This window comes from Exophiala spinifera (assembly GCF_000836115.1).
Source record: "Exophiala spinifera strain CBS 89968 unplaced genomic scaffold supercont1.2, whole genome shotgun sequence".
NCBI classification, from domain to species: domain Eukaryota; kingdom Fungi; phylum Ascomycota; class Eurotiomycetes; order Chaetothyriales; family Herpotrichiellaceae; genus Exophiala; species Exophiala spinifera.
Window position 1 is genome coordinate 3,408,637 of NW_015622514.1, and position 27,816 is coordinate 3,436,452.

General features: G+C 52.2%; 9 protein-coding genes across 9 annotated transcripts; 5 read left to right on the forward strand and 4 right to left on the reverse strand.

Annotated features, from left to right (window-relative positions):
- Positions 1-951: 951 nt before the first annotated feature.
- PV08_03544 (uncharacterized protein) lies at positions 952-3,847 on the reverse strand (the record flags this gene model as incomplete). The annotated part of the gene is made up of 2 exons (XM_016377896.1): positions 952-1,305; positions 1,361-3,847. The coding sequence occupies 2 exons, from the start codon at positions 3,845-3,847 to the stop codon at positions 952-954; spliced, it is 2,841 nt and encodes a 946-aa protein (XP_016239466.1).
- A 1,253-nt stretch (positions 3,848-5,100) lies between these two features.
- PV08_03545 (uncharacterized protein) lies at positions 5,101-5,844 on the reverse strand (the record flags this gene model as incomplete). Its single annotated transcript, XM_016377897.1, has 1 exon — positions 5,101-5,844. One exon carries the CDS (start codon positions 5,842-5,844, stop codon positions 5,101-5,103), a length of 744 nt encoding a protein of 247 aa, XP_016239467.1.
- A 486-nt stretch (positions 5,845-6,330) lies between these two features.
- PV08_03546 (uncharacterized protein) lies at positions 6,331-6,873 on the forward strand (the record flags this gene model as incomplete). The annotated part of the gene is made up of 1 exon (XM_016377898.1): positions 6,331-6,873. One exon carries the CDS (start codon positions 6,331-6,333, stop codon positions 6,871-6,873), a length of 543 nt encoding a protein of 180 aa, XP_016239468.1.
- An 887-nt stretch (positions 6,874-7,760) lies between these two features.
- On the forward strand, positions 7,761-10,352 carry PV08_03547 (uncharacterized protein; the record flags this gene model as incomplete). The annotated part of the gene is made up of 1 exon (XM_016377899.1): positions 7,761-10,352. One exon carries the CDS (start codon positions 7,761-7,763, stop codon positions 10,350-10,352), a length of 2,592 nt encoding a protein of 863 aa, XP_016239469.1.
- A 1,454-nt stretch (positions 10,353-11,806) lies between these two features.
- On the forward strand, positions 11,807-13,957 carry PV08_03548 (uncharacterized protein; the record flags this gene model as incomplete). The annotated part of the gene is made up of 3 exons (XM_016377900.1): positions 11,807-11,829; positions 12,048-12,723; positions 12,773-13,957. 3 exons carry the CDS (start codon positions 11,807-11,809, stop codon positions 13,955-13,957), a joined length of 1,884 nt encoding a protein of 627 aa, XP_016239470.1.
- Positions 13,958-14,714: 757 nt separating this feature from the next.
- On the forward strand, positions 14,715-15,657 carry PV08_03549 (uncharacterized protein; the record flags this gene model as incomplete). The annotated part of the gene is made up of 2 exons (XM_016377901.1): positions 14,715-15,168; positions 15,374-15,657. 2 exons carry the CDS (start codon positions 14,715-14,717, stop codon positions 15,655-15,657), a joined length of 738 nt encoding a protein of 245 aa, XP_016239471.1.
- A 1,398-nt stretch (positions 15,658-17,055) lies between these two features.
- Positions 17,056-20,771, reverse strand: PV08_03550 (uncharacterized protein; the record flags this gene model as incomplete). The annotated part of the gene is made up of 3 exons (XM_016377902.1): positions 17,056-20,315; positions 20,366-20,580; positions 20,632-20,771. The coding sequence occupies 3 exons, from the start codon at positions 20,769-20,771 to the stop codon at positions 17,056-17,058; spliced, it is 3,615 nt and encodes a 1,204-aa protein (XP_016239472.1).
- Positions 20,772-23,735: 2,964 nt separating this feature from the next.
- PV08_03551 (uncharacterized protein) lies at positions 23,736-24,896 on the forward strand (the record flags this gene model as incomplete). Its single annotated transcript, XM_016377903.1, has 1 exon — positions 23,736-24,896. One exon carries the CDS (start codon positions 23,736-23,738, stop codon positions 24,894-24,896), a length of 1,161 nt encoding a protein of 386 aa, XP_016239473.1.
- A 1,835-nt stretch (positions 24,897-26,731) lies between these two features.
- PV08_03552 (uncharacterized protein) lies at positions 26,732-27,633 on the reverse strand (the record flags this gene model as incomplete). The annotated part of the gene is made up of 2 exons (XM_016377904.1): positions 26,732-27,139; positions 27,232-27,633. The coding sequence occupies 2 exons, from the start codon at positions 27,631-27,633 to the stop codon at positions 26,732-26,734; spliced, it is 810 nt and encodes a 269-aa protein (XP_016239474.1).
- Positions 27,634-27,816: the final 183 nt, after the last annotated feature.

A 27,816-nucleotide genomic window follows, 5' to 3' on the forward strand; every position in this document is an offset into this window, starting at 1 on the left:
AATGATCTCAGAGAACGAGTACGGATATTTCTGTGGGTGATAAAGATGCGGGAAGTCTCTGTCAAACCCTTTCCCAGAAAACCCAAACAAAAAGCTTACCGAAGCTTACCTATTAGTTGGCACACGTTATCAACTTAAACTTATCACGGATGCTGCTCTTCTCGTATTCTCTGGAGGACCAAAACACTTTGTCATGGCCGGAGGCTGCCGAAAGGGAAAGAAAAAACTCGTGCCCCATCAGGGCAACTCGGATATCCTGGATCCAGACTCGGTCGAAACTAACAAATTAAGAAAGGAACTCTGAGTCTCTGGCTACGTCACTCGGGATACTAGGATAACTAACTAGGCCCGAAATACACTAACTTGGAGAACTCTCTCCAACTTGAGGGACTCTCACCAAAATAAATTGAAGGACTCTCACTATAAAATAATTTGAGGGACTCTCACTAACTTAAGGACACTAACTGAAGTACACTAACGTACTGTAGGACTCGTGTACTTGGTTGCCCATCCACGAGGCAAGCACCTCGTCAGTCGTCGCTGATCAATCCCTACAGTACAGGTACGTACTCCATGTATGTACTCGTACAGCAGCCCATACAACCCCTGGTCAATCGTAGGTACCAATAAGACATACTCATACTGCCATTCAAAATCTTCCATTCAATCTACATCGCTTGGGGTATCTCTCGGATCGTTATAGATCTCACATAACCAGAAAAAAATGCTGTCCAAATCCCACTTGCAAGCAGGTTACCGCCCCGGATGCTTCCGTCCTGTCCTCCTTCTATACGAGTACTATGCATCCCTCTTCTTCGCCTCGTACTCAGACATCTGCTCCGTCATCATCAAATATGGAAAGCCAAATCATAAACACTCGTTCTTCTCCTGGCCTATACCCGTATACGTGGTACCTCCGTAACCTGCATTGCACGGCACTGCGGCCCATTGTCACCGAACCAACTTCGTTCCGGAACTGACAACGACAAACTGTACATCTCGACCTGCAGCTCGCCAGCGTTCAACGCCACCAGACACGAGCCAGGGCTGTAGATTCTTGCATTGGCTGACATCAAGCAACTTCAATTTTTGACAACCCTCCACTATACTCTGTACCCCAAGGCCGGTGACGCGTACGCATCCACGGACCGCGAGTTCCTGTAGTGATGTCAAATGCAAGCCAATAGACCTCAAACTTGGGTCCGAGACGGCACTGCCGCAAAATGAAAGATTGAGGTGAGTCAGGTTTGGACAACCGAGAGCCAGGACTTCTGTGGCCGTGTCGGACAACGCGCAGCAGAAAGACTAAAGAACAATCATTAGTGAAAGGCGTCGATCTTCTCAAAATGCGACAACTTACCAGGTCAAGCTGTTCCAACCTACTGCCGGCCCCGTTGACCAACCATACGATGCTCTGGTCACCCAGGTATGTACAGTCTGCCAGACACAGCCTCTTCAATCGTTCAAACTTGACGTTGCCCCAAAACTGGAATCCTGCATCGGTGATGGTTGTACATCGTGTCAAGTCCATCGACTCAATACGCTGACTTGCATGTGTCGCTATATGTGCCATGGTCCGGTCGGTGATGTGCTTGCAATAACTCAACGTGATTGCGGATAATTCCGGACAGCCGATGACCGTACCGGGAGCCGGTTGCTGGACAGCGGTGTTCACCTTCGTACCCAGCACCGGGCGTTGTGAACTCACTTTGTTGCGCTGGTTGGACAGCTGGGGCTGACTGGGTACCACCCAGCCTACGATCCTCGCCAGCAACGTGTCGCTGACTTTGCGGCAATTGCTAAAGTCCACTTCTTTCAGGCCGCGGGCCTTGTTGGCCATCTCCAATATCGCCGGAGCAGTCACATCCCAAACACTTTTCATCCGCCAACTTCGCACATTGGCTCCACATGTGCTGACGAGCGCGGCGAAACCTTCGTCTGTGACGTGGAAACAATTGCTGAGGTCGATGAAACGTGGCCTCTGACCGACAAAAGGACAAATCCGGTTAATCAAAACATCATCCGTGATTCTCCTGTTATACTGTGAAAGATCCAGGTGGGCTACCAAGTTGGGTGAAGTGTGAAGGAGATGCTGCCAGTGTAGGCTCACTGTCCGAAGACGCATCAGGTCGTGTAGTTCGAGGTATTCAAAAATCAACAACAACAACTTGTCAGGAATCTTGCCGTGATTGAGGCCGCCTCGGGGCTCAGACCGAGGTTTCGCTCGACTGCCAGGTGACAGAGCCTCAGGCAGTGAAGCGCCTGGAGGATGCTGCTCAGAAGTTGGAGACGGTGTCGCAGACACAGAGCTCCGAGGAGACGAACTTGCCGTGCTGGTCGTGACAGGAGATATTCTAGGTGACCTGCGTCTCTGTTCTTTTGACCCTTCGTCGGGTGATGGTGGAGCAAGTGAACCCCTTCTCGACCTTGACTTGACCTTTTCAAGACCTTCGCTTAGGAAAGGATCTGGATCGGAGGGTTCGACGATCCCCGGTTCGTCGGTGGGACTGGATATTTCAGCATCTGTGAAGGTGACTCTAGGTGGTGGCGCCGCCTTTCTCGTGATCTTCTCCTTGTCTTCGCCAATGACTAACTGATGTATCTTAGGCTCAGAATTTGCCTCATTCATGATAACGTCATTGTCGGAAGCTATTTGTAGTCGTTGTTTTGCTGTATCCTCGATCTGTCGAACAATATCTGGAGGGCATCGATCCCAAAAATCGGCCAAGACGTTTTCAGAGATCATCAAGCATTCGACCTGCGACACCGAGCGAACCGTGGCTGTCCGACGATCTGCCAAAGACAGACTGACTACTTCTCCAAAATACTGTCCTGGCCTTAGACGTGCGATCACACGAGGCGTCGGAGGGATACCATTGGGGATGTTCGATTGGTTCATCTTAGGGCTTGACGGATTCTTCTCGTCCAAGACCTCCACTTCTCCCCGGACAATGAAGTACACCTCACGTCCCCTAGTGTCCTGCTTGACGATATCCGTAAAGGGTGCAAAGCTCCTGGGCGAGGCGCTGAGTCCTAGAAAATGGAGTATATCCGCCGGCAAAGATGCAAACAACGGCAGCTCCTTTAACGTAGCTCGGATGTTGACGAGACCGTGTCCCAAGGCACTCGCGGTCGAGACTTCGTTGGTACCCGGACTGGGAGATTTCCTTCTTTTATTTGCATCACCGTCGTTGATTGAAACATCTTCCGGGAATGCAGCTCTGCGTTTCGACCCCCTTCTCCCGGCCGAGGGGACTTCTTCAGTACCCAGAACCACCTGTGCCTTCTTCTTTTCCAATTGTGTTAATCTCTCCAAGGCTTCTTCACGTATCGCTCGCTCCACGTCAGGGTATTTGGGCAGTATCGTTTTTAGATCTTCTTTTTTCAGAATGAGCACCAGGCATCTTGACCGAGCAACGACGGTGGCGGTGCGAGGCCTCTCCATGAAGATCCCAATCTCCCCGAAAAAAGCGCCAGGCTTCAGCTCAGCATACGTACTCTCGCCGTCCCGTGATGTAACAGCTACCGCACCCCGAACGAGCCAGTACATTGCCTTCGCGTCTTCGCCCTCGGTGATGATGTAGTCATTGGCAGTGAATAATTGCGGCTTTAGGAGGAGGCCAATGTCGGCGAGGAAGGTGTCGGAGGCAGCTTGGAAGAGAGGAAATGAACGCAGACGTTCAATTAGATCCAAAGGCATTCCTTGGATTTGAGAGGTTGCCAAAGGAGATTGCCTGACAGGACGCGACGGATTGACCTGGGAGTCAAAGCTGCGAATTAACGACACCTCGGCCGAAGGAGGAGCAGCTGTCCTCCCATGGTAGGGAGACAGTGTTCGCCGTCGCATTCTTGAGAATGTTATGAACTTGAGTGGATGAGCGCGTGTTCAGGACAGCACGCCTCCGGCTCGTCATGAAGTTCTTCTCATCCTATATCCGGTACCATGGCGCAGGTTGTACAAGTTCGTCTCGGCCGCTGAGGTCAAGAAGCCAGATGCCACACGAGAACAAAGAAGCCCCCAAGGAAGCTGCAGCGAGTATAGTCGCCCCTTGGTTTGTGTGTATCCAAGACTTCTCAACGTACGTCGAAGGAGCCACGAAATCAAGGGTGGATGGCCTAGTTACTGTGGAGGGGCCGGAGGGGGGAGAGGTGATTCACGTGGGAAGTGTCTCGGTGTGCGAATTCAACGCGTGACTAGGAAATGGAGGACTCTTAGTAGCAACGAATGGACTATGCGATCAGAGACAGATTGCTATACGGACGGTATCGACGGTGAAGTCTGGACTAGAAACCACAGTCTGGGAAGAAGTGCATGCGCGACAGCCGTACTGTACGGAGTAGATGGGTACTACGGATCCCTGCTCTAGCCGAAGAGGAATCAAATGGCCCATGGGAAGCCAACAAGCTGCCGCCTAGTGAGGCTACTAACTAGACTTCCGGCTAGTTGCTTCAGGCTGTGGTTTTAGTTAAAGCAGAGGCCCCGGTCCCTTGATGACGGTGGTGGAGCTGCTGTTGACAGACGAGCTTCTGGAAGCCGGAAAGACCCAAACGCACCGCAGAGGCGAACAAATCATCCCCCAGAGACAGAACCATCTTTCTGCGAGTGCGGCTACTCGCCTGACCGCGGGGCCATACCGTGCGCCAATTGAGGCCTTGTAGCACAAAGAAGCAGATTAGATTTCGGACGTCCCGACACATGACTATGAATAGGCCAGGCACGGAGTGCTGCATCCCCAGATACTGACACAACACAACTGTCTCTGGTGTTGAGGTCGCTGTTGAGGAGGCTCGTGTCGTGGCTGATAGAAAGCGGCCATAGTCGACCACTTGAGCAGCAGGAATCCATTTAGCACCTTGAGATTTTACGGGGTGCCTGCAATAGTTATCCCCATAACGCGGACACTACTTCCAAGTAGCAGAAGTCATCTATCGAGCCCTGTCGAAGCTCCATAGGATGCTAGTTCTAGCAACACAAGCAGATCTTCCGAAGATGTCCACATGGTGTATGGCGGGGCTAGATTCAGGTCGCTCTGGCTGTTGAGGAGACTAGGAAGGAGACTGTCATCTCTTGAGTAATATGAGGGGACTTCACATCGTAGATCAGCCGATCTCAGCACGGTCGCGCACTCCAAACATTTGCTTCTTTACCCATGTAATGTAGGCCGGAGGGTTGCCTCTTATTGTCGAAGCCATGTCCTGAACCAAACCATACATGAGCGAGAATTTCATGGCTGTTTTTGCAGTGTGCACGGTGGCAAAATGGTCGAGCCCTCGTTTCCAGCTGTAAATGCCTGCCACGGCCATACCAGCGACAACGGTGCTGCCTGCATCCCTCTGGCCTGTCTTCTTCTCGTCGGCTCCTCGAGACAGAAAGCGCGTCCGAGAAAGATCGACCATCTCTTCCGTTGCCATGAATAGTGTCGCCCACCCCATGCAAACAAGCCCTAGTTTGACTCCTTCTTTTACTCCTCCAACAATAGCATGGTAATTCTTCGATTTCTGATATAGGAACCAGCCAGTTTGAGTAGTGGGGAGACGATGAGCGTTCTCGGCACGGTACCGGTAGGCGCTCTTGTTTGCGCCATGAGTCGATCCCAAGATGAAGCCAAAGCCGAAGGATGTGAGTACCACTGTCGGTGCTCGAAAGAGGAGAGGAATTCCGAGCCGTTCATTTGGCCATCCAATCGCACCATCTGGCACATCGGCTTGTCTCAAGGTGCCAGACGATGTTGACGGCGATGATGAGTTGCCATATTGTTTTTCGATTTCGACTTTGGGAGAACGTGCTACCGGTTCCAATGCTGCTGCCTTCGGCTCAGCTTGTCCGGAAGCAAAGGGCCACATTTTGAGAACAGACCGCACCCTGCAAACTGCGAATCTTGCGTCTCCTGTACTCGTACACCCGGATTATAAGGTGATCGAGATTCCACCTCACATTTGGATGTCCAGCGGTAGGGTGGAACGTATCATCACCAAGAGGAATACCGTAGGCGAAATAATCGAATATAGGTCGAGAGTGTCATTATTGCAGGGAGTGAGGACGGCGCAGACTTGTAGAACCGAATTTGGAGCTCATAAGTTGGTCACTTTAGCGGCCTGTATTGGATATTTTTGATTTTGCGGGGAAGAGCCGCTGCCTGCGATCTGCGATGTAATATTGTTCGCCGCGCGACGTGAGTTTATTCTGCGAACGCGTTTTTTAGAGCATGAGCTTTACGTCGCAACGTTTCGTTCTGTGATTTTGCTAGTGATGAGAAGAGGACTAAATCTACCCTCGCAGCATTTACGGCAACCATCTCGTGGTGATTTGACCGCAAGCAAGTGTCGAGGATGTCTCCAAGCGCCGGTGATCCACTGGCAGAAATGCCTACACCAGAAATGATCACTTTACTCTTCAAATGCCACAAGTCCACGACAGTCCTATCAGTCCTACCAGAGACACCATTCAGCGAGATAAAGAATCTCCTGCTCGCGGCGCTTCGATCACGGAATGTAACAACCCTCCCGAACACAGAAACTCCTCTTCCCGAAGATCCTGAGCAGCTCGAACTGGGGGTTCTCGTGGACAGGAAAGATGCAAGCAAAGGCTGGGTACCCTTGCTGATCAAAGAGCAAGAATTCAGGGGAGCGAAGGGACTGAAGAAAAAAGTTGGAGGCGAGACAAGTGTCTTAAATGAGAGTCCACTGGGTGCAGGTCTGAATGATGGCACCTGGATTGCATACCGGGTCAAAGCACAGCTGAAAAAGTCAGAAGACGTGGACATGGCCGAAGCAGATGGTGCATCAGACCTAGATCTCACTGAAGATCCTGGCTGGGACGTGGTCATCCCCAGCTTCGACGATGACGACGTCAACGACGAGGAGGTTGAGTAAATGCCAATCTGCAAACGCGATTCAAGCCCAATATGCTACCGTGGTCTTGCAATTTCCAGAAGCAAAGTCCCACTTCCACGTGTCGACCATGCGCTGTTCGAGAACATTGAGAGTCCTGGCAATTTCAAGATACCCTTGAAGAGGAGAATTCGACCTGGAATACAGCTTTAAGTCCGATTGATGGGCTACCTGAATTTCATTCTGGCCGTATGGAGTATCGCTCTCAGATATTTCGACGAAGTAGCAGACACGGGGAGTTTCCTGCCAGATGTGGACTACGGAGCGCAATCAGGCCAATTGAGGGAATGTGTCAGGAATCCAAGACCACCCCGAAGGCTGTAGCAATTACCAGGGGATGGTTGATCGACTCAGGCATGCGGATATTTGACAGACAACCGAAGTCAGCCTGGCCAGGACGCATCGAGTCTCCCTCATTAAATCAGGCCTTGTGAGCTGCGTGTTGTGCTAAATATATCGAAGAACAATTCCCCACGTTTCAGGTGGGCTCACAAGCAGGTTGTGTGGCTGACACTTGATTTGAGGTGTTCTTGAACAGGCGATCGGGGCCAACAGCACTCACAAAACGGTCAGTATGATAGCACCGAATAAGCAACCGTGATCCAAGTCTAGCGATGGCGCGTCTACGGACATGAATCAGTGTAGATACATTGGCTGAGTGCAGCAACAGCTTTAATTGGAGAAATCGCCCTCATCCTACTCGCGTAGCCAAAGTGCTTCAGCCCCGTTCGTCGAGCTGACATGGCTTGCTCCCTCCTTCTCTTGCCCGCCTTGATCAGGCCAGATCCCCTCTGAATCGTCTTCCCTGTCCAAGAGGGCAGACGCAGGACTTCTCGAATCTTCACGTCAAGCCAGAGCACTACGTATCCATGCCTTTCTTCAAGTCCTCGAACAAGTCTCACAGCTCGATTGAAGATATCCGCTCTGAGCATCCACATCAACACCCCCATCACCAGCCTCACCCTAGTGCTTCTTACGATTTCGATCCCAACCCTGACCGCTACAATCAACAGCCCCTGGTCGACGACGAGTATCAGTCGCAACACCCTCCACCCCATAGCCACTTGTCTCGCAGTCAGTCAATTTCGGCCGGCGAGGTGTATGGCGCTCAGCGACCAAGTGTGACCCTTGTGCCCCCACCAACGCAACAGTCGGGCATCCCTGAAGGGCCACCTCCGGTCCCAGGCCAAACATTGTTCGGTCAATCAAAGTCGGCTCGAATTGAACGCGACGAGAAGCAAAAGAAGAGCAAGAGGAGTTTTATATCTGGACTTATTAAGGATAAGTCCAAGGACGACGACAAGGAGCGGGAGCGGGACAAGGGTAGTGCTTCTGAGCGCAAGGGAATCGGCCGGTCGAGCTCAGTGCACCTGCTGAGGAAGACACAGCCAGTTGACCAGAGTACACAAGAGTCTTATTCACAGCAAACTTCGCCCGTCAACCAGACGAGGCATTCGGCGTATTATCCTTCGGTTGATACCACGCCAGGATCTTCGACCGAGCAGCCTCAGTATACACGAAACTTCGACTCCCCACAGAGTCATACGACGCATCACTCTATTGAGTACGAAGAGGACGCTCCCCATTATACCCCCGAACGCGAGCAACACCAGCAATATCAAGCATATCATCAATCCGAGTCGGCCAGCAATTCTGAGCTGTACCTTCCCTATCAAAGCCAGGTTCAGCATCCGCGAGTGACTACCATCGAGGCTGATCAGTACCGACATCTCCGGCCACCATCGCAAGCATCCCTGGGCCCGCCATCACCCACTGCCAATATTCCACATCCTCAAGGACTTCAAGACTCTCGGCCTTCGACATCTGCTACTAACAGGTACTCTGTTCAGCTCGGGTCACAGGGCCCACCGCAGCAACAGCAGGCAATGGCAGGGGGTGAGGCACGAAACGGAAGCCTTCGTCAGCATCTTGCGCAACGAGACGCTCGCCCTGAAGATCACAGTCAGGGGCAGTATCCAGTCTCCCAGGATCCAAGAGTCAGAATGTCACAACAAGGTTCTGAACAAGGCAGAAGTACCCCTCCACCCAGAAGCAGAGAAGATATCAGCCAACTGGACTACCACCAGCTTCTTCAACGCCATGAAGAGTTGCAAGCCAAATATTCCAAGGTCAAGCGTTATTATTTTGAGCGCGAAGCCCAAGTGACGCAATTGCAAAACACAGTGGCAAATCAACGCATGTCAATGACAAGGACTTCACTGGATGATGCCCAATATACGGCCAGGTTCGAGCGCTTAAGTCAGGCCATCAACAATTTAGCGTTCAATATCCGTAAGGACTGGCGTGCGGTACCCCCATGGCTCCGTCATGTATGCAATCAAGATGCGCACACAATTGGCACCAAAGAGATGACTGCTGTTGGGCGAGCTTGCATCACTCGGTGGCTATACGAAAGTATATTTGAGAACACATTCCATCCTGGGATTGATCCGACACTTTCAGCTCATCTGAAGAACATTGAACGCACTCTTCGCCGCTCTGGTCAAGGCGGGCTAGTCGTCACTGATGAGCAGCGGGATGATCTCATCACCAAACTTACTACTTGGAGGCTGACAACAATTGAAGGCCTTCAAGGGATCCTTGCTTCGCCCCAGTCCGAGCAATATATTGAAAACCTGAACAACAGATTTACTCACCAGCTTACCGAATCGTTGAAGGCCAATCTCACAGAACCCGCTCCCGTGGGTCTAAGCGAAGGCGTGAGTATGATTGTTGGCCAAGCAATCGGTATTGCGGCGAACATCCCTCTAGAATCTCGGGACATTTGCATTGAGTATTTCATGCCCGGCACGCCGGTGAATGAAATGTACATGAAGGTCGAGCCTCAAATGACCCCATTGACCAACCCTGGTCTGGACGAGCGCCTTCTCGCAATGCAAGCCGCCCAGGCGGCGCAGCAGGCACTGCAAGAGGGTCATGACGGTGATGGTATGAGCACAGCGAGTGCAGATGAAGGGACTCGAGAACGCGATGTTGAGGCCGAGATTCGTGAGGCCGCAGGTAAAGCAGCCTCCCAACAGTCTCAAGCTCGTTCTGAAAGCATTGCTGCTCAAGGGGGCCCAGCAACAGCAAAGAACCCCGACAAGCAATCAAAGAAATCGAGTTTTCTTGGAGGGATTGTCGGCAAAAAGGGTCAAGTATCTCGGGCAGACAGCAGAACTACAGAACCCTTGTCGAACAACGGCGGTGAGGACCAACGTGGCAATGCTAGAGATAGTATGGCTGTTGACACGTCCCAATTAGGCTCCATCCCAGGTGCGAATGAAGGACGCATTCGGTTCGCAGCGTTCCTGGCCGTGGAGGTTAGAGGCAAAGGCCCGAATTCCACAACGTCTGCTTCGGGAGGTATTTCCGGCAAAGAGCCTGGGTCGGCTGCAGGTGGCGGCGTGAGGGAGTCACCTGTGAACGTCTTGTTCAAGGCCCCTGTCTACGAGTATTGAGGGTCACCAGCCAGGGCCTGCGATTAATGCAATGTCGCTGACCCCGGTCGCCCGGTCGGTCGGCAGTTGAGCGTTCTCAGCGTTTGAAGTTGGCGGGACTGTTGAAGCAAAAAGCTACACCTTGGATCGGTCGCATAATGTGTGTTGAAGGCTGACAACGACGAATCTCGATGGATAGAAGATCTAACGACTCTTTACTTTCGCAAATGTTGGAATATATCCATTTTTATTCGTGATGCGTAGCGACTGCCACATGCCGTAGTGATTTCCGAGCACGGGGAACATTTCGACGTGTCACCCCATGAGTCCACTCTAAGCGAGATGTGGTCACACAAGGACCGTAAGCAAGCACAGTTGGGCGGCAACTTGGCCCTGTAGATAATTGAAAAACGACAAGGCTGTGGTAAGGATTAGATTTAGGATGCGCCTCTGGGTGGTGCCGGAAGACGCAGCCTAGCTTAGCTAGTGAGCCTGGCTTTGATGTCTGAAGCGTGAAAGGGAGGTTCAGGAGTCACCAAGCTCAATAGGCCGGCGTCAGTCCAGGGTGAGGACGGGGTGTTGGGCAGAGGGTGATGGAATTCGGGAGAGGCGAGCATCGAGTTTGCTTGCTTGGGGTGGTAGAGCTTGGACGCTGTAGGACACTTGGTGACTTGACTAACTAGTAAGGAGTGAGACCCAGACCGCCCGACATCCGCACACAATGCCCGGATTGTTCGCACTCAATTCCATCAACAAAGTGCTCCAACCCTTGTCGCCCCAGGCATCACACCAAAGCTCGCCCTCAGCAGCTTCCAAACGAAAACGCACAACAATCGCGGGGTCTGGGAGATTCTGAACTCTTTCGCGCCATCCGATTGGCACTGCACGTTTGCTACGCTTGGTGTGGCCGTCGAGACTCCTTCTCTCATGCTGTTCCAACTTGCCTTTAATGCTCGTTAATGGCAACTTGTTCCCTACTTTGACATGGCTTTCTCAACTCCCTAACTTTGTCGTCCGTCCTCCGCGTGTTTGCCTGACCAAGTCTCTATGCCAAATTCGGGAATCAAAATAGAGGATCCATGCCAGGAATGCAGAGGTATGTCTGGCTTCTCTCCTGCCAGCCAGCACACTTCCCTGACTGACACATTACCTGAAAAGAGCGCCACTTGAAGTGTAAGTCGAGCCCAAACCGACTCGAGACATGCTCCTCAGTTCTGCTGTTGCCTTCTTCGCGCGCGCCCTCCGTCTTATGCAAATGCGCCGTGCGACAGGCGGATGGGGGTCGCGGAGTACAATGACAGCAGGCGGCCTTGGTGCACCATCGATTCAACTAGGCTGACCTTTCTAGGCGACGACAACCCCAGGTGCAAACAATGTGAACGTCTGGGTGGCAGGTGCCGGAGGGGAAGGGGAAAGCTCAAGTTCCGCCATGGGTCCAGCGCCCGTTACGATGAAAACTTCCCAGGGGCCCAGACATGGCTGGCGCAGACCAAGAATGGTAAGTGTGTGCAACCTGGAAGCAATCAGATCAAAGGTCCGTCAAGTGGGCGTGGAAGGCATCGAGACTTCTCAGCCATGCCTCAACCCGTCTCTTATACCTCCTGCACTGTCACGTCGTCTAATCACATCGTGTCCTTTCCGACTCCGTACCTTGTCACACTTGAGAGTGACACGCTGGCAATGTCCTTTATGCCGTGTATCCCTTGGATGTTCCAGCCACAAGCCCGGCCGTACCGCGCTAACCGTCGTTTCTTATCCAGCGAAATTTCAATTCGTCGATCAAGGTCCGGAACTGGAAAACTACTATGCTCAAGACGACTTTGCGGTCAACTGCGCCAGACCGGTCGGGGAGGAGCAAAAGCAAGGCAATGCAAGCTTTGAGCCATACACACGGCTCGACAGTTCTGTTGATGTGGGCTTATCGCCGACTGTGCATAGTGGACAGTCTTCGGACGTCCCGCCATTCTTGTCCCCGACGACCTCAAATATTGAGACGGTCCTGGTACGTCCCGCAGATGACAGCAAGAGACGGCGGACAGCTGACTCGACTCTTTTCCGACAGAGTACCGGCGTCGAGCAATGGCAACAAGGAGTCTACGACCCTGTTCGTGGTTCCAGCAGCGCACACAAGTACCGAATCTACACCACCCCGCCTAAAACCTTTAGTCCCGTGGGCTTGAACGGTATCGTCTCAATGGACGAAGGACGTCATGTTTCAAAGGTGGTGGAAGCAGAATATCGTCGTTTGGCGGATTCCGCTGCTGCCATCATTCCAGATGACGCCTTGCTCTCACCGGCGGTATGGAAGGAAGACTTTTATTGGCCAAACATCTACACCACGACTCAATGTGCCTGTCTGATGCGCTATTACATCGACCAGCTCTCAGGCTGGGTAAGATAAGGCTGCCCTAGCGCTCTAGATGCAAGCTGACCGTGACTAGTTTGATGTTGGAGATCCAGCTCGACATTTTGCCCTCACAGTGCCGCAACGTGCAAGGAGATGCCCTCCGCTCTTGAACGCCATCTTCACCGCTGCGTCACGGCATCTGGCCAACAATAGACAGTATCGATCGGCTGATGGACTTGTCAAGTACAATGACATTCCCTTGCCGAAATTGACCCAGGAAACGGCCGTGAAATACCACAACGCATGTATTGCATACCTCCTCAAACTGTCAAATGATCAAGATTGCGTCCGGGATGAAAATCTGCTCGCCGCTACTGTTATTCTTCGGTACTACGAGGAGATCGACACGACATTCATGAGCTCGGACAGCGATACATTCCTCCGCCCCTTCCAGGTGTTTGTGACTGCCCAGTCCTCTCCGTATTCACACATCTTGGACACGGGTCAGAATCAGGAATTCCTTCGGCCGGGTTTAGCAGCAGGAATTTACGCCAACACACTGTCCTACCTGAGGAGTTTCCAGCATGCCGCATTCCGGAATGCCCTTCGACAGGAAACTACCACGGCGTTTCTCAAGCAACGGGCGGTTCGCCTACCCCTAGAACCATGGACCATCCTACAAGGCTTTGATGAGGTTGAGGATTTTGTTTGGGCTGACCGGCATCTCTACCACTGTGCCAATGTGCTGCAATATTGCTTCAATGGAGCCACGACCATGCCACACCTGACACAGATCGAGCGATGGAACGAACTCAAGCACTTTGAAACGCAATGGGAGCAGGCCAAGCCGCTGTCGTTTGCGCCCATTCATTACCAGGAACCCGACCGAGGCAAGGGGGAGTGTTTCCCTCATATTTGGTACATGGACGAAATCCATGTGACGGGTCTGTTATACCTTGAACTTGCAAAGATATTGCTGACGGCATACAACCCGAACATGCCGCGAATTGGGCCCGGATCTTCGGCGGCGCTGGAGCATGTCAGGAAGGAATCAAGAGAAACCGTGATTCGAATATGCGGCATGGCCATGTCCAATCCCTCGTCAAGGCCCGCAATGGTGCAGGCTTACATGGCAGTAGCCGTGTGTGGAACTCATTTCACCGACCTCATGGAACAGAAGGCGTTGCTTAAAGTCCTAGACAAATTGAACAAGGACCATGGCTGGCCGACAGGAAAAACTGAACTTGAATTGAAGAAAGACTGGAAATGGTCATCATGAACTTGATACAACGATCTTGTTACCCTTTTTTTTTCTATCGATGCTTGGGACTATCCTTTGATATGAAGGATTGTCCCTTGCGGATACGATTACTACACATAGCATTTGGATCTGGTATATGGTATTGATAGGATTTATACGAGAGATACTCTGTAATCTGTAGGCTGGGTAGTATGAGAGCGAGCACTCCTCATGGATCGAGGGACTTCGGGAAGGAAAATCAATCCGCCGGCGGGCATTGTTACCGAGGGGTCGTTGGATGACGACATTTCGGGATTCAGGCGTATAAACGTCCGAATTGGGGAAAAACACCACAGAGTTCGAAACATTTCGTTCGCGATTTACCCCTCACCTTACAAATACATGATGGTATCGGACGCAGTTTAACGATTCCGCGCAGAGAGATTCAGATTGCGCAATTGGTTTGGCAGAAGCATAGATTTAACTACTTCTTTTTACTTGAAACCTTCGCTGTTCTTCTCCTTTTTTCTCTTCCTCTTTTTTCTCCTTGTCCCGTATGAACTGGTGCCTTTCTCTTGGTAGAACATTATCCTCGACTTCAAGATCGTCAGCAGCTTCACACCTGTATTCACACAGAGGACTACATCAAACAAGAACGAAAGGAACAGCAGCAGCAGCAGCAGCATCTTCGCTCACCCTCGCACCGATCGATCGTCTGCGGACTCTTATCAGTCGCACACGAGTTCGTCCTCGGAATCCAAACGCTAGACTCTTCTCCACTGTCACCGCAACAACCATGGCTTCCTCGTCAAATCTCTACATCGCCGAAACACCCAAGGAGGTCTCGTCGGCCAAGGGCCTGCACCTGATCACGCAGAACACGCCCAACGGACAGGCGACGCAGATCATCCTCGAGGAGCTGCACGACCTGTACGGCACGGAATGGGGCACGACGCTGATCAACATCTCGACCAACGAGCAGAAGAAGGAGTGGTTCCTCCGGCTCAATCCGAACGGCAGGATCCCCACGCTCGTCGACAACTCGCAGTCGCCGCCGTTCCCGGTCATCGAGACGTCGGCGCAGATCTTGTATCTGGTCAAGTTCTACGACAAGGACGACGTTTTCGGCTTCAAGGACGAGCTCGAGCGCAACGAGGCCCTGCAGTGGATGTTCTTCTGGCACGGCGGCGGCGCCCCGTACCAGGGACAGGTCAACCATTTCACCCGTGCTGCACCTGAGAAGATCCCATGTGAGTACAAACAAAACGAGCCTGCCGTGTTTTGAGGACTGTGTTCTCGTTGCATTCGTGTTATTTGTTTTGACCTTTTGACCTTTTGACGTTTGCTCAACCTTGTGAATTGTTGAGCTATATATCGAACCATCCCACCCTGTAGTAGCCATGCCCTCACCCGTTGTTCGGTCACTGACATGTTACTTTTCTTCTTTTGAATCAGACGCTATAAACAGGTACAAGAACGAAACACTCCGCGTCTACGGCGTGCTCGAAATCCGTCTGTCGGGAATCTACACCGGCGGTCCCCGCGACTACCTCGCAGGTAAGGGGAAAGGCAAATACAGCGTGGCCGACATCAAGACCTGGCCGTGGATCAAGGGATGGGAACGCAGCGGCTTCACGGCCGAGGACATGAAGCCGTTCCCGCACCTGTTGAAGTGGATCGACCGGATCGCCGCGAGACCTGCGGTGCAGAGAGGTATCGGTGAGAAATACGTACAGTAAGTAGGAAGAGGTCTTTCCTTCTTTCCTTTTTGTTCTTGTCGACGATTTGTTTGGGTCGGGCAACATCTCGACGACAAGGAAGCGGAAAAAAAGGCGGAAAAGGGCGACGATGACGGACCAAGGATGGAGAGGACCTTAGAAGAATGAGTGATCGATTGATGACCTCAGCTTACTTACTACCCTACCGTATCTACTTGATCGGAGTTTGTATATCTCGAGATACGAAAGGAAGCCATCGAGTCCCTAGATCAATCGATCAATCGACCATGTCAAAAAATGGAGAGAATGTCCATGTCATATCCTATTCTCTACGTTCCGTTATCATCATATATCTGGTCGCATGTCGCGGCATTACTGTTCTACTCTACCAGAACTCCGAAATGCAAGGCCCGTTGCGAGTACTTGCTTATTCGTTACTCGTACACCTGACCTTCTTCTTCTGCCTTCCAGTGTTGTCGTGATTGCCGCGGCATAAAATGCAGGCTGACCAGCTCCATATCCGCCCCTGACGGGTGGCCGGAGTCCAGATCATCCAAATTATGATCCAACGACCATATTTCCGTTGCTCCATGGCCGATACGGTCAAAGTCCCTCGCAAAACAGTCGCCCGGTATCTTGAATCTTGATCGGGTTAGAGTCCATACGTCGCATGAAGTTCGTTACTGTCATTACCATCGTTATAAAAGCGTCGTTGGACGACCACCGACGCAGCCATAAGAGCAAGTCACATCCTTTCCCACCGTTCTCGTCATCCTCACCCCATCTCTTGTTCTTTTGCTGTTTGAGCCATGTCCTTACGGTGCGGCCAACGCGCGTGGGCCCCCTTAAAACAAGTGAAGCACAACGGCAACCTCTTCGCGTCTTCACCCCTTCGTCGCGTCCAACAGCCAATCAACCACCTGAAATAATGTGATCGTATATGTGGTGAACATCCCAAATTTGACTCCCAACACCAAGACCCCTAGATGCGGCCAGATGGTTCAACGGCAACCGCGAAAGCGACAATCTGTGCAACTCGACCCTCCTAGGCGATCGAACCCGAGACCGAATCACGGCCGCACTGCGAGACGTCGATTCCTTGCTCCTCATAGACCGTGTCCTTCTGCATTCAAGGCCTGCCCAAAGGCGTTTACGTTTTCCGAGGCCTCCGATCCGTGTAACCAAGAGTCCAGCCCTCCCTCCCCCCCTCCCTTGGGGCCACCTCCGGAGGGCCCCTTTTCGAAGGATAAAAAATCCCATCCCGGGGTTTCTCCACCATCAATGGTTAACGAGACCATTGATGTTTGGAGTTTTTGTCGTTTCGCAAAATTTCTCGTATCATGCCTTGCTCTCTGCGTGTGTTGAACCTATTGCTGATTGACTTGACAACAAGTAATCTTCATTTCATGCTCCGGATGCTCACGGACTGAAGTTTGGTGGCCGCTGATACTTCTCGAGAAGCTCGACGACTCCCCAGTGATACTCTCTCCTCGCGTATTGAGTAGCCTCGTCACAAAGCTGGGACAGTGATTCCCCATCTTTGACCCGATAGTTGTCGAGCAAAAGCTTCACCATGTCCAATCGACCATGTTCTGCTGCACCGTTGAGCGCAGTTCTGCCGTCCTCCTGGGCAGCAGGTGCACCTATGTCAGCGCCGGCGTGGAGGAGAACTTCAGCAATCCCAATATACCCTCGGATAGAAGCCGCCTGGAGTGCAGTCACTCCACGTTTCATGCAAGCGGGAGCGTTTACGTCCGCTCCATGATCGAGGAGAAACTTAATGATGATGCTGTTCCCTTTCTCACTGGCCGCCTGCAGAGCTGTCCGCCCATAATGCGGCGCAGGTGGTGCATTGATATTTGCCCCTTTTCTAAGCAAGAACTTCAGCATGCACATGTTCCCGTTTTCACTGGCCTCCTGAAGAGCTGTCCGGCCCCATTCTCGCGCTGGTGGTGCATTGATATCTGCCCCTTTACTGAGCAAGAACTCGACCATTGGTATGCTCCCTCTTGAGCTGGCCATCTGAAGAGCTGTCCGCGTGCCACCTGGTGCTACATTGATTTCCGCCCCCTTTCCGAGCAGAAACTCAACCATAGGCATGTCTTGTCGTTCGACTGCGAGTTGCAATGCTGTCATGCTGTCGGAATTGTAAGAGGATCGGGGCTCATTGACATTCGCCCCCTTCGCAATTAAAGCTCCCATAAGCTGGAGAGTCTCCGCCTGAAAAATTAATGGCGAAGATTCACCCTCTCGCCCACAGACTTTCCCACCCCGATCAAGTAATTCCATTACAACATCCCACTGATCAGAGGACCATGGCGTCAATGAATTGAGGGCTTGTGTAAGAATATCGGGCCTAAAATTATGCGTTTGTCTGAGCAGAATTTTGATGCATTCATAGCGCCTACATGAAGCCGCCTCGAGAAGCGCATCCTCTGCAAAGGTTCGCCCATTCTGCAACCTTTGGTCGAAATCGAATTGTCCATGGAGTAACAACAAGTAATCATTGCAGGATGCTCCTGGAGCCATTGACAGAAGAAGGTCCCAATTATGGTCTCCATTCCACTCAACAGTACGGCCACCAGTGCCAGCACAGATGAGTCCATTGAAGAGGTCTAAGTGCCTCATTTCAATAGCAGAACGTAATACCGCATACTCACTTCCCAACCCAGCAGGGGCAGTTAAATTGACCCCATACTCCAAGAGGAAGTCGATTACTTTGGTTTGGTGATGGTCAAGTGCAGCTTGGAGGGCTGTAAATCCATAATGTTCATCAGGAGCCGCGTCTGGGCCTGCACCTCTGTTCAGCAATAATCTTACAACGTCAACGTTTCCCTTCGACGCAGCACATTGCAATGGAGTTGGTCCTTCACAGGGTCCATCGACGCAAGCTCCTGCTTCAATGAGTGTTGACACGATTTCGGCGTGGCCACGAAGGCAGGCCACCCGCAAGGGGGAAAGTTCACACTTTCCATCTGCAACATTCTCGGGAGGTACTCCATAATCCAACAATAGTTGGACATCCTGAACTTGGCCAAACGCAGCAGACAACGCCAGTGGCGAAGTTGTGTAATTTCGCGATAAGTCGGCCCAGTTCTGCAACAGCATCTCGAGCGTCATAGTGGAACCGTGAGCTGCGGCAAGTTCTAGGGCTGTCCGCATGCGGAAAGGATGATGGTCTTCATCCCATATGCTCAACGAAAAGTCCTTGGTGCACGGCCAAAACCCGAAGTCAATTACCTCGTAATCATCGATATCTTCAACGCAAAGGTAACTTTGGTAAGGAGCTCGCGTGTCATGAAGGAAGAAATCGAGTAACCGCTCTTCCATCGATAAGTTTACATTAGCACGAGCTTTGATGAGTATTTCACAAAGTATGGAGTTTTCGAGTTGAATTGATAGCATCAAAGGGGTGAAGAGGAATGATGATCGCCAGTCGTCGTCCGAGAACGTATGTGCATCCAACGGCACAACACTTCTCCCGGTTCTCCTGCTTCTTATGCTCCGACCGTCAGGACAGGCGCCATTGTTTAGAAGATACTGTGTCAGCGACACATCCTCTCGAGATATAGCATAATGTAAAGCCGTCCATAGTTTACCGTCGATTCCATTGATATCAGCGCCGTTTGAGAGGAGTCCAGCAATTCCGGTCATATCCATCCCAGCTTGAACCGCAACTGGGAGAAGGTTTCCAGCAAGAGAAGGTGCAAGATTCGGAAGTTGCGCTATTACGAGGTCTGGGAGATGCTCTGCAGCCAAGAAAATTGTACTCGTCTCATAGGGCATCTTGCCCGTCCAATCTATCCTGTTAGTGTCCATGCCATCCCACTCATCCAGGAGGGGAGTTGCCGTAAGATTGACGCCCAATTCGATGAGTCTGTTGCAAAAGGCAACATCTTTACACTCGAGAGCTTTGTGCATTGCCGTGGTGGGTTTCGATTCGAATTCACCCCGAATTGTCCTGCTCAGGTCATATCCGTAATGACAAAGAAGATCTAATACTTCCACTCGGTCGTGCATTGCGGCATAAAGCAGGACGCGGTCCAGCAAGGGCTGTAAAGACTGAGAGTGGATTGAGGACAGAGCGTGACGGAGCTGTGAAAGAGGCTTGTTGACCATGAAGTCCAAGAAGGGGCGAAGTTGATTGTAGGATAAATGATTGTTGGAAAGAAAATATATAGCATACCCGATGAGGGCCAGGTCGCCGACCAGTCCTGGTGAACATAGTTGTGACTTGCACGCGTCGAGCAGGTGGACTGATTCTTGTGGAAGAAAGGCCTCACAATGAGTTTCCGCAAGGAGCGGAGCCACTATTGTTGAAGGAGACTGCTCAGTGAAATGATCATAACCCTCTGCTTCATGAGAGACAGTCGATGGATATTGAGATTGTTCTTGCCTGGTCTGTTCGTAATTCAAGGAGTTGGCTATTGGGACCTGAGTTGCCTGTGCGGCACTGTCTGAAGGCTCTACTCTGAAGCCGGGACGGTATGAAGTTGCTATCAATCCCGAACTATCTGCAGGGCGAGAGCTAGGTTGAGATTTGTGGTTTGCGAAAGAATTGGATTGGTACAGTATCCTTTCGAGAAGACGTAAACCTGGCAGGTCAAGCCGGAGATGCACCCGATTCTGTGGAGAAGGCTTCGCAATCAGGACATGGTCGGGCGTCCATGGACTTGAGCCTGATACCATTAGCTCACACTTTTGCGTGTATAGAAGCTGGGAGACTTACCTGTACTCCATTTACGCTTCATTGATGGCATGTCGTGTCTCCTTATTCCACGTGCAACCTTCGCTTTGCTCACAGTTCTACCGTACATCTTCACTTGCGCGGCGTCCTGCTTCAAGCCACGACGATTTATGGCTTTGCCCACCCCCCGCCAGTCAGAAGCTTTACAGTTTTTGATGAAACCCCATGACTTCAACTTTCTCTTGTGCTGATCCGTGCTGTACGGCGGTGTTAGCTGGGGCACATGGTAGACGCGCCTTTTCTCTCACCTAGCATCAAACGAATACTGTTTCATAAGCTCCTCCCTCACCCAGTTTAGTGTGCGACCTTCTTCGATGTAGTATTTCTTGATGAATGGCTTGTGTGACAACCATTCCTCCTCGTCAGGCCCGCGAACCGAAGACGTCATTATGGCGACCAGCGGTGCAGCCCTGTGTGATTTACGCTCAAGTACAGTCTCGCTCAATAAGGGAACAGCAACCAACGATAAAGTTCTGGTATGCGTGCAAGCTGTGTTATGAAAGCAGAAGAACAGAATGCAAAGTAGAGTCGGACATCATGTACCTGCGGTCCCAAGATGATCTCCTGGCGCTGGCAGCTTTAGTTGGCGGTCTGCCTTGCATTTGGCGAGAAATCTCATTGGTCGATACCGAAAGTGCGCAGCTGCCTAACTTCGCCCATGCGAGAAGCGAACCCCGGATGACAGCTCAATGCCGCGAGACAAAGCACGACAGGTGTTGATCGGCGGCTTGGTGAATGCAGAAAGTGCGAGCAGGGGTCGAGGAAGTCCTGGACGGTGTTGATCGGCGGCTTGGTGAATGCAGAAAGTGCGAGCAGGGGTCGAGGAAGTCCTGGACGGTGTTGAACAGGGGCGTCATCCGCGCGTGGCGTTCCAATGGATGTGGATGCGCACTTTCGGGCATTGGCCAATGGCCTGCGAAGGGAATGGATGAGTAGCTCTGACCACAGCCTCACCGGCCAAACGTGCAATATGATAGTGTTTGCGGGAAAGAGGAGGGAAGAGTGTCGATTCAACTTGGTGCAGATGGAGCCAAAGGGAAAAACGATAAAGTCTCGCAATGGCTTCTTCGTGTCTCTGCATTCTTGCATATCTGGTACAGCTGGCGATTGACAAGAGCATTGTCCTACCTGGGAAGCAATGGCACTGTCTGTCGAGGCAGTGACTGGAATCATCTCTCTTTTCCTTGCAATACCACCATTGATCATTGGGCTTTACAAACTAGATTTGTATCGGCGAAGACACACGGTCCTGCCCCAATATGAGAGTCGTTGGCCGGGGGCCCCTACCTTTGTTGACGGTACGTGCGTGTCCTCTTGATAGAAATGCCGGCTAACCATTGTTGAAGCAAGAAATGCAAACAGACTCGTGCCTATGCTGTCGCACAACCCGCCATTAGCGAGGCCAGCACGAAGCTACTCATCTCCTCCTGAAGTCAGCCTACCTCGTACGTTGGCAGATCGAGGCCGAACAAACCTGACCTATTAGACTGCCGCCATAAGAGACTCTGGAGCTTCGGGTTGTGAACGAGGATGACATTTCGAAGATTCCAGTGCATGACGGAGATGAACTTGCATGAGGGGCGTAGCACCTTAGCTACGGTGCTCAATTGAGGGTTCAGGTTGGCAGGGTGGTGTCAATTCTTGTCAGTCAAGAAGGGAGTCAGGGTTCACCAGAGCAATGTTGAAGGTTGGGAAATGATCCAGGTGTGAAAGGTTGTGTAAGACAAACTGCTCGGAATAAAGCTGTCAGGTCTCGTTGAATGGATGTTGATGTTGAGTTTTTGTGTACCGTCCTGGAAATGAGATCATTGCTGTTGTGCTCGGTTGCTCCCTGTACAAGCCGACGGGAGTGAAGCCACTACCTCCAGGTACCTAAATGGGTACCCAGTTGGATGAGACTTCCCGCTCTTTAGGTGGTCTTCGCAGCCTACCAATAGGTGTGCAAATACCTCTCCCTGCCTATACTCCCGTGGAGAGGCATCTGTCCCCATATCAATGCCCGTTCTTATTGCCTGAAGTCTTAATCATCATTAAGCTACGTATCTCATTCTATTCAGACCAGGCAACTACCCAATTCGGGTCTCACAGAATCATGTGTCGAAGTGTTAGAGTCCCTTCTTCAAAACCTCCTTCCACGCCCTCTAGATATACGTTGTGCAACATTTCCGCCTCTCTGCTTTACCATCCTGAACCCCATCACTCAAATGCCGCTAGGTTGTGCATGTGGAAAGCCCCCTCTTTGGTGCTCATTCACACTGTTGGGGTACAGTGCCGACCAGAGCAATAGCAATGGGTGACAGATGTCACTGAGCGAGCCTCATCAGCAGTCCGTGGGCAATCTTTACTTTATCCTAGGCGTGATATTGCTGATCCGGACGTCCTCACTCGAGTGAGTCCCTAATGCCTTCGGAATCCCAGCTTTGTCGTATCAGACATGATAAATCATTGTTCGATCCCGTCATGTTCAATATCTTCATGCACAACCTGGGTGGTCCGTCTACGCGTTCTCCCCTGCCCGGTCCTGGGTTTGCGGTTGCTGCTCATACTTCATCGCTGACTTTCCGACATAGGCTTCCCGACCAGCCGGGCGACCGACGATTGTTCCTGGCCGGGTCTTGGTACGCAGATGATGCTCCTCGATTTCTTCCCTCATCGCGGCGTCTGCGTTGTTGACACAGCAACATCGACACAAAAAGCTGAGAGGAAAGCCACTGTCGCGAACATATTGGTCTGCGGAATAGCTCTGTGTTTGCTTCATTATGTTCCAATTGAGAGGGAAAGGGAACACTCCAAGTTGGAATGGAACCACGATTGGTCCTCTTTGTGTGTGTGTTTTTTTGTTGCAGCAGTCCTGGTTCACGCGGAAAGACAGCGTTTTGTAGACGTTGGCAATGCCTAGTCAGAGCGACTTTTACCTAAGATCCCCATTAAGATTGGGTGGCCTGACGTTCAAGAGCCCACCGATGCCAATGGGGTGTCGTTAGGCGCCGGGTCACGATGGTGCCGCAGGAGGACTCGGCAAGGCCACCGACCGGCTACAAGTATTTAGTAAAGCAGTAAAGCGCAGGAATTCAATCTCCAGTTCAGCATGCCGAGGAGGAACAGGAGTCTGTAGCATGACTCAGTTGTTTAGTTGCCCGTCTTGACGTCCCCGCAAAACGTGGCCGCAGCGTCTGTCCCGGGGTCTCTTATTAACCTTTTGTCTTTTTGGCACCAGCAAGTGACATCGCAGCCTTGGAGAAAATCTTTCCCCGAGTGTTCACTGCGTTCTCTACTAACAATCACGACTCCCAGCGCTGCTCTTCTCTTGAATTCCTCCGACAGTCTCTCTGGCCAGTAAGTCTCATACAAGATGGACTTCAAATCATTAATGGCGGCGCAAATCGCCAAATCCAAACCGAAACCGGCGCCGTCCAAATCGCCAGACCAGTCATCCGAATCACAATCGCCCGCTCAAAAGTACCTCCGCCGCGCCGAACTGGAAGCAGCACGCGAAGCAGCTTACGCGGCCGAACAAGCGCGGCTCGAAGCAGAGCGAGAAGAGCGAGCGTCCAAGAAGCGCAAACTGGAAGAAGAGGAAGCGGCGCGCGCAGCGGCCCGAGAAGAGAAGAAACGTCGACTGGCCGAAGAATCGCGGCGGCGTCGCGAAGCAGAAGAACGAGAGGAAGAACGCAAGCGACGGAAACGACTAGGTCTTCCTGACCTCGATTCTGAAGGCAAGACACCACCACCCCCGACATCGACCTCAACATCATCAACCACACCGACACCTGCAGGCGACCAAGTAGACATCGCCGACGACGAGTTACGGAGCAAACTGCGCTCCCTGAACGAACCGGCGGCACTGTACGACGAACCGCACACGTCACGCTTGAAGCGATACTACGCACTCACATCTGCGAAATCGTCCTTGGCCGCCAAACCCAAACTCAGCAGCGGTCCGATCCCGACGACGCTCGAGCCCGTCGCCGAAAAGGACATGCTGATCCCGTCGACGCTGCCGCCCGCAAGCGACGCGGCGGCGCACGGCTACCTGTACCGCCAGCTGGCGTCGTACTTCACGCTGCTGCTGACGGAATGGGCGTCGGCGCTGGCGTCGCGCGACACGGCGGTCAAGGCGTCGTCGTCGGGCAAGGCGGCGCAGGCGTCGTACCAGCAGGTCCTCAAGGACCTGGCGCCGCTGTTCCGGCGGTTCGAGCGCGCCGACCTCGACCACGGCCTGCTCGAGCCCATCTGCCAGATCGTGCGGTCCGCGCAGGCCCGCCGCTACGTCGAGGCCAACGACAAGTACCTGACGCTCTCGATCGGCAAGGCCGCCTGGCCCATCGGCGTCACCATGGTCGGCATCCACGAACGCTCCGCCCGCGAGAAGCTCCACGAGACCAGCGACGGCAAGCAGGCCCACATCATGGCCGACGAGGCCACCCGCAAGTTCCTCCAGAGCATCAAGCGCTGTTTGACCTTTGCCCAGACGCGGTGGCCGCCTGAGGATCTGGGTCAGTTGATGGGTTAACGTCGACACCAAAAGACCTTGGGCCCCGGTCGATGTTGGCTCGACATGAAGAATATCGTCCGGGTCAATTGAAAGGTGTCGGTTGGGTGGGGGGATGGGTCGATGATATGCCGGAAACCCCGAAAATACTGACGACGACAACGACAGATGTGCACAGAAGGACAAACATTTCCTTCCCCCCGCGATCACACTACACGCACGACGACAAAGATACGGGACGTGTGCCGGCGAGTGAGTGTATATCTACGTATACACGAACTACGAATCGCCGGAGAAAGGTGGATACGAGTATCACCTACGGAGAGCTCTTTGCTTCCCATTTCATCAGGACAATACCAGTGGTGGTGGGGTTCCATCCTCGTATGGTATACAAGGAAGGCGCAAGTGGCAAGCCTTGGAAAGGGTTCGTGGTAGTAAGAACAGCGGCCAATAAACGTTCTTTTCATCAATCTATTCACTTTTTCTTTTGGGCAAAAGGAGACGAAACAAACAACACGCTATCAAATGCTCCCTCCCCAGATCTATCTCCTTATGACATTAATCTAATCTACCTGTAGTTCTGATCTAGTCGTTTCCCGTATTCAGTCCAAGGGTACGGAAAAAGCATAAGAGCCGTCAGAGAAATGAATACTCCCGGTCCTCTACCGAATCAGCGACAAAACAGCCTCCAACGCCATGCAGCTAAAACACAATGCGAAAACAATACCATGCCCAATTGGCATCAAAGTCAAGCAATATCACATGGCCACCCACTGCATTGAAAAGCATCAAATGGCAACCGACACCAAATGGCCCTCTCACATGTCAAGCTTCACTTTTCATGCTCCAAGATCAATGCATGACATATGGCCACGTTTTGCACATGTTATCGAAATCATCCCGAGACCAACGTCGTAGCAGGGGACAGGGGCGGGAGGCAGACATATGCACCCCAGTCCCTTGGGCGCAAAGACCAGGAGGTGAACGCGAGAGTAAACTTGTTTCGTCGGAAGATCCGTTATCATTCAAGCCGGCCAGACTCACAACCCGGAATGTTTTCTGGCAAGACTCCTATGCTTGTGCTTGTATTCGTGCATACCCCGAACAGCTGTTTGTGATTGTGGCCCTCAGCGGAGCAGAGGGAGGTGACTATACATCCAACCGAGCCTTAGCTACACTGTCGTGTAACGCAGACGCAAGTCGTTCGCGGGAGTTCCGCTGGAGTCGCTGGTGGTCAAGAATGCGAAATTTCATACTGTCGTGTCCAGCAGTTCTGGGAAACATAGAATTAGATCTCGGCGAAGGTTCAAGACAAGAGAAGAGCCTAGATTTAGGTCCAGATTCAGACTGAATCCTATCAAGACCTCTCTACCCCGACTCGGCGGGATTCTGAGATTGTACATCGTATCACCATGCATCATGCACGCAAACTGCATTGAAGTCCATCCTGTCGACAACAGGCATCTCTTGCTGGTCAGTCGGATGGCGAATGAGATCAGGCCAGACCAGTTACACCCGCGTATAACCGCCGACCATTCGTGAAGAGCATTAGGCTCTGGGTGAAGAAAGTCCAGGATCATGAGCGGCAAAGGCGGCCGTCTGCGTCATTTTCCCCGTGAAGGTGCCAATTTCCCTCCCGAGGATCCAGGTTTCGGCAATGCAGGATTAACTTTCGTCCTTGTCACTTGCGCCCATTTGACTTTGGGGTCGAGGATACTGGCTGGGTTTCCCATCTGGGGAGAGTTGCCGCAGTTATTTCGGGAAAGGCCGGTGACGGCGGTGGGAAAGTCCGTAGTAACGTCGAGCCCAGGCTTCTCGGTTCCGGGCTCATATCACGTGATCCATTTTCAGGTTGGTCAGAAGGTCGACCAGTGCCAGTCCTTTGGAACGCTGTTTGCGACTTCCGCGATAGGTTTGACTCCCCGGAGCCCGCCCGACTGAATGCGACGATGGCCTGCTGGGCCCGCCAGCGGCGTAGGCGGACCGCTTTCACTGTTGAAGTCCTCATACTTACTGTGTTGGCTGTTCTTGCGGCGGATTGAGCGTGCCGTGTCCCAGCGCAGGTACTGACGATGACAAGTTTCGCATGCCCGCGAGGCGACACCGTCAGGATGAAACTTCGCATATTGGTCAAGAGGGATGGTGTAAGGTGTATGTGAAGAGCAGAAGATATGGCCACAGTGCCGGCAATGGTGTTTGCGAACAAATAAGTTGAATGACGACCTGCATTCAGGCGAGTCGCAGCTTGGGGAAGCTTCGTCGGGCTAGATAGAGATGTGTTAGCAAGAAGTCTCCCACATTGAGGTGTCTCAAAGAACTATAAAGTCCTTCAACACCGCTTGCGCATGTCACATACCTTCCAATGTTCCTTGGTGGGGGGGCCTGTGACTTCACCGAGCTCCTCCTCCTGGACCCAGTCCGGATCGAAGGATTCCAGGTCCATAGGGTATTGGTGCTCAGGACTGGCCGCCCGAGGCTCGGTATTCTCCAGAGTATCCAAAGAGCCTTGCAAACTCTTAGGCGGTGTCATAGGAGACGGAGTATAAAAATGCTCGGTCGGACGGAGGGCGGCAGGGACGTAAAGAGGCGACTTGAGCGGCCGGAGCTGCTTGTACGGGTTTGGAGCATGTTGTTGGAGGTAGTCTTGCATTCGAGGCGACTGAGGGGAGGCGGAGCTAGCAGGAGAAGGTTGACGACTGACAAGGAAGTGGTTGTTCTCAGGAATAGTATAGGTCTGGGTCGAGTAGTTGGCGGTCATCATGGGTAGTTTGGTGGGAGGCCAGGAAGAAGACGGCTATTCGTCCTCGTGTCGCAAACCTCTACAGAATGGGGGAGCCAGCGTTTATTATGTATCGACCGAGTGACTGTCGGTTACCAAGCCCGAGATGCGGCAAGATGTGACTGCGTAAGGGCACGCGCAGGTGGTCGATAGAACCACACT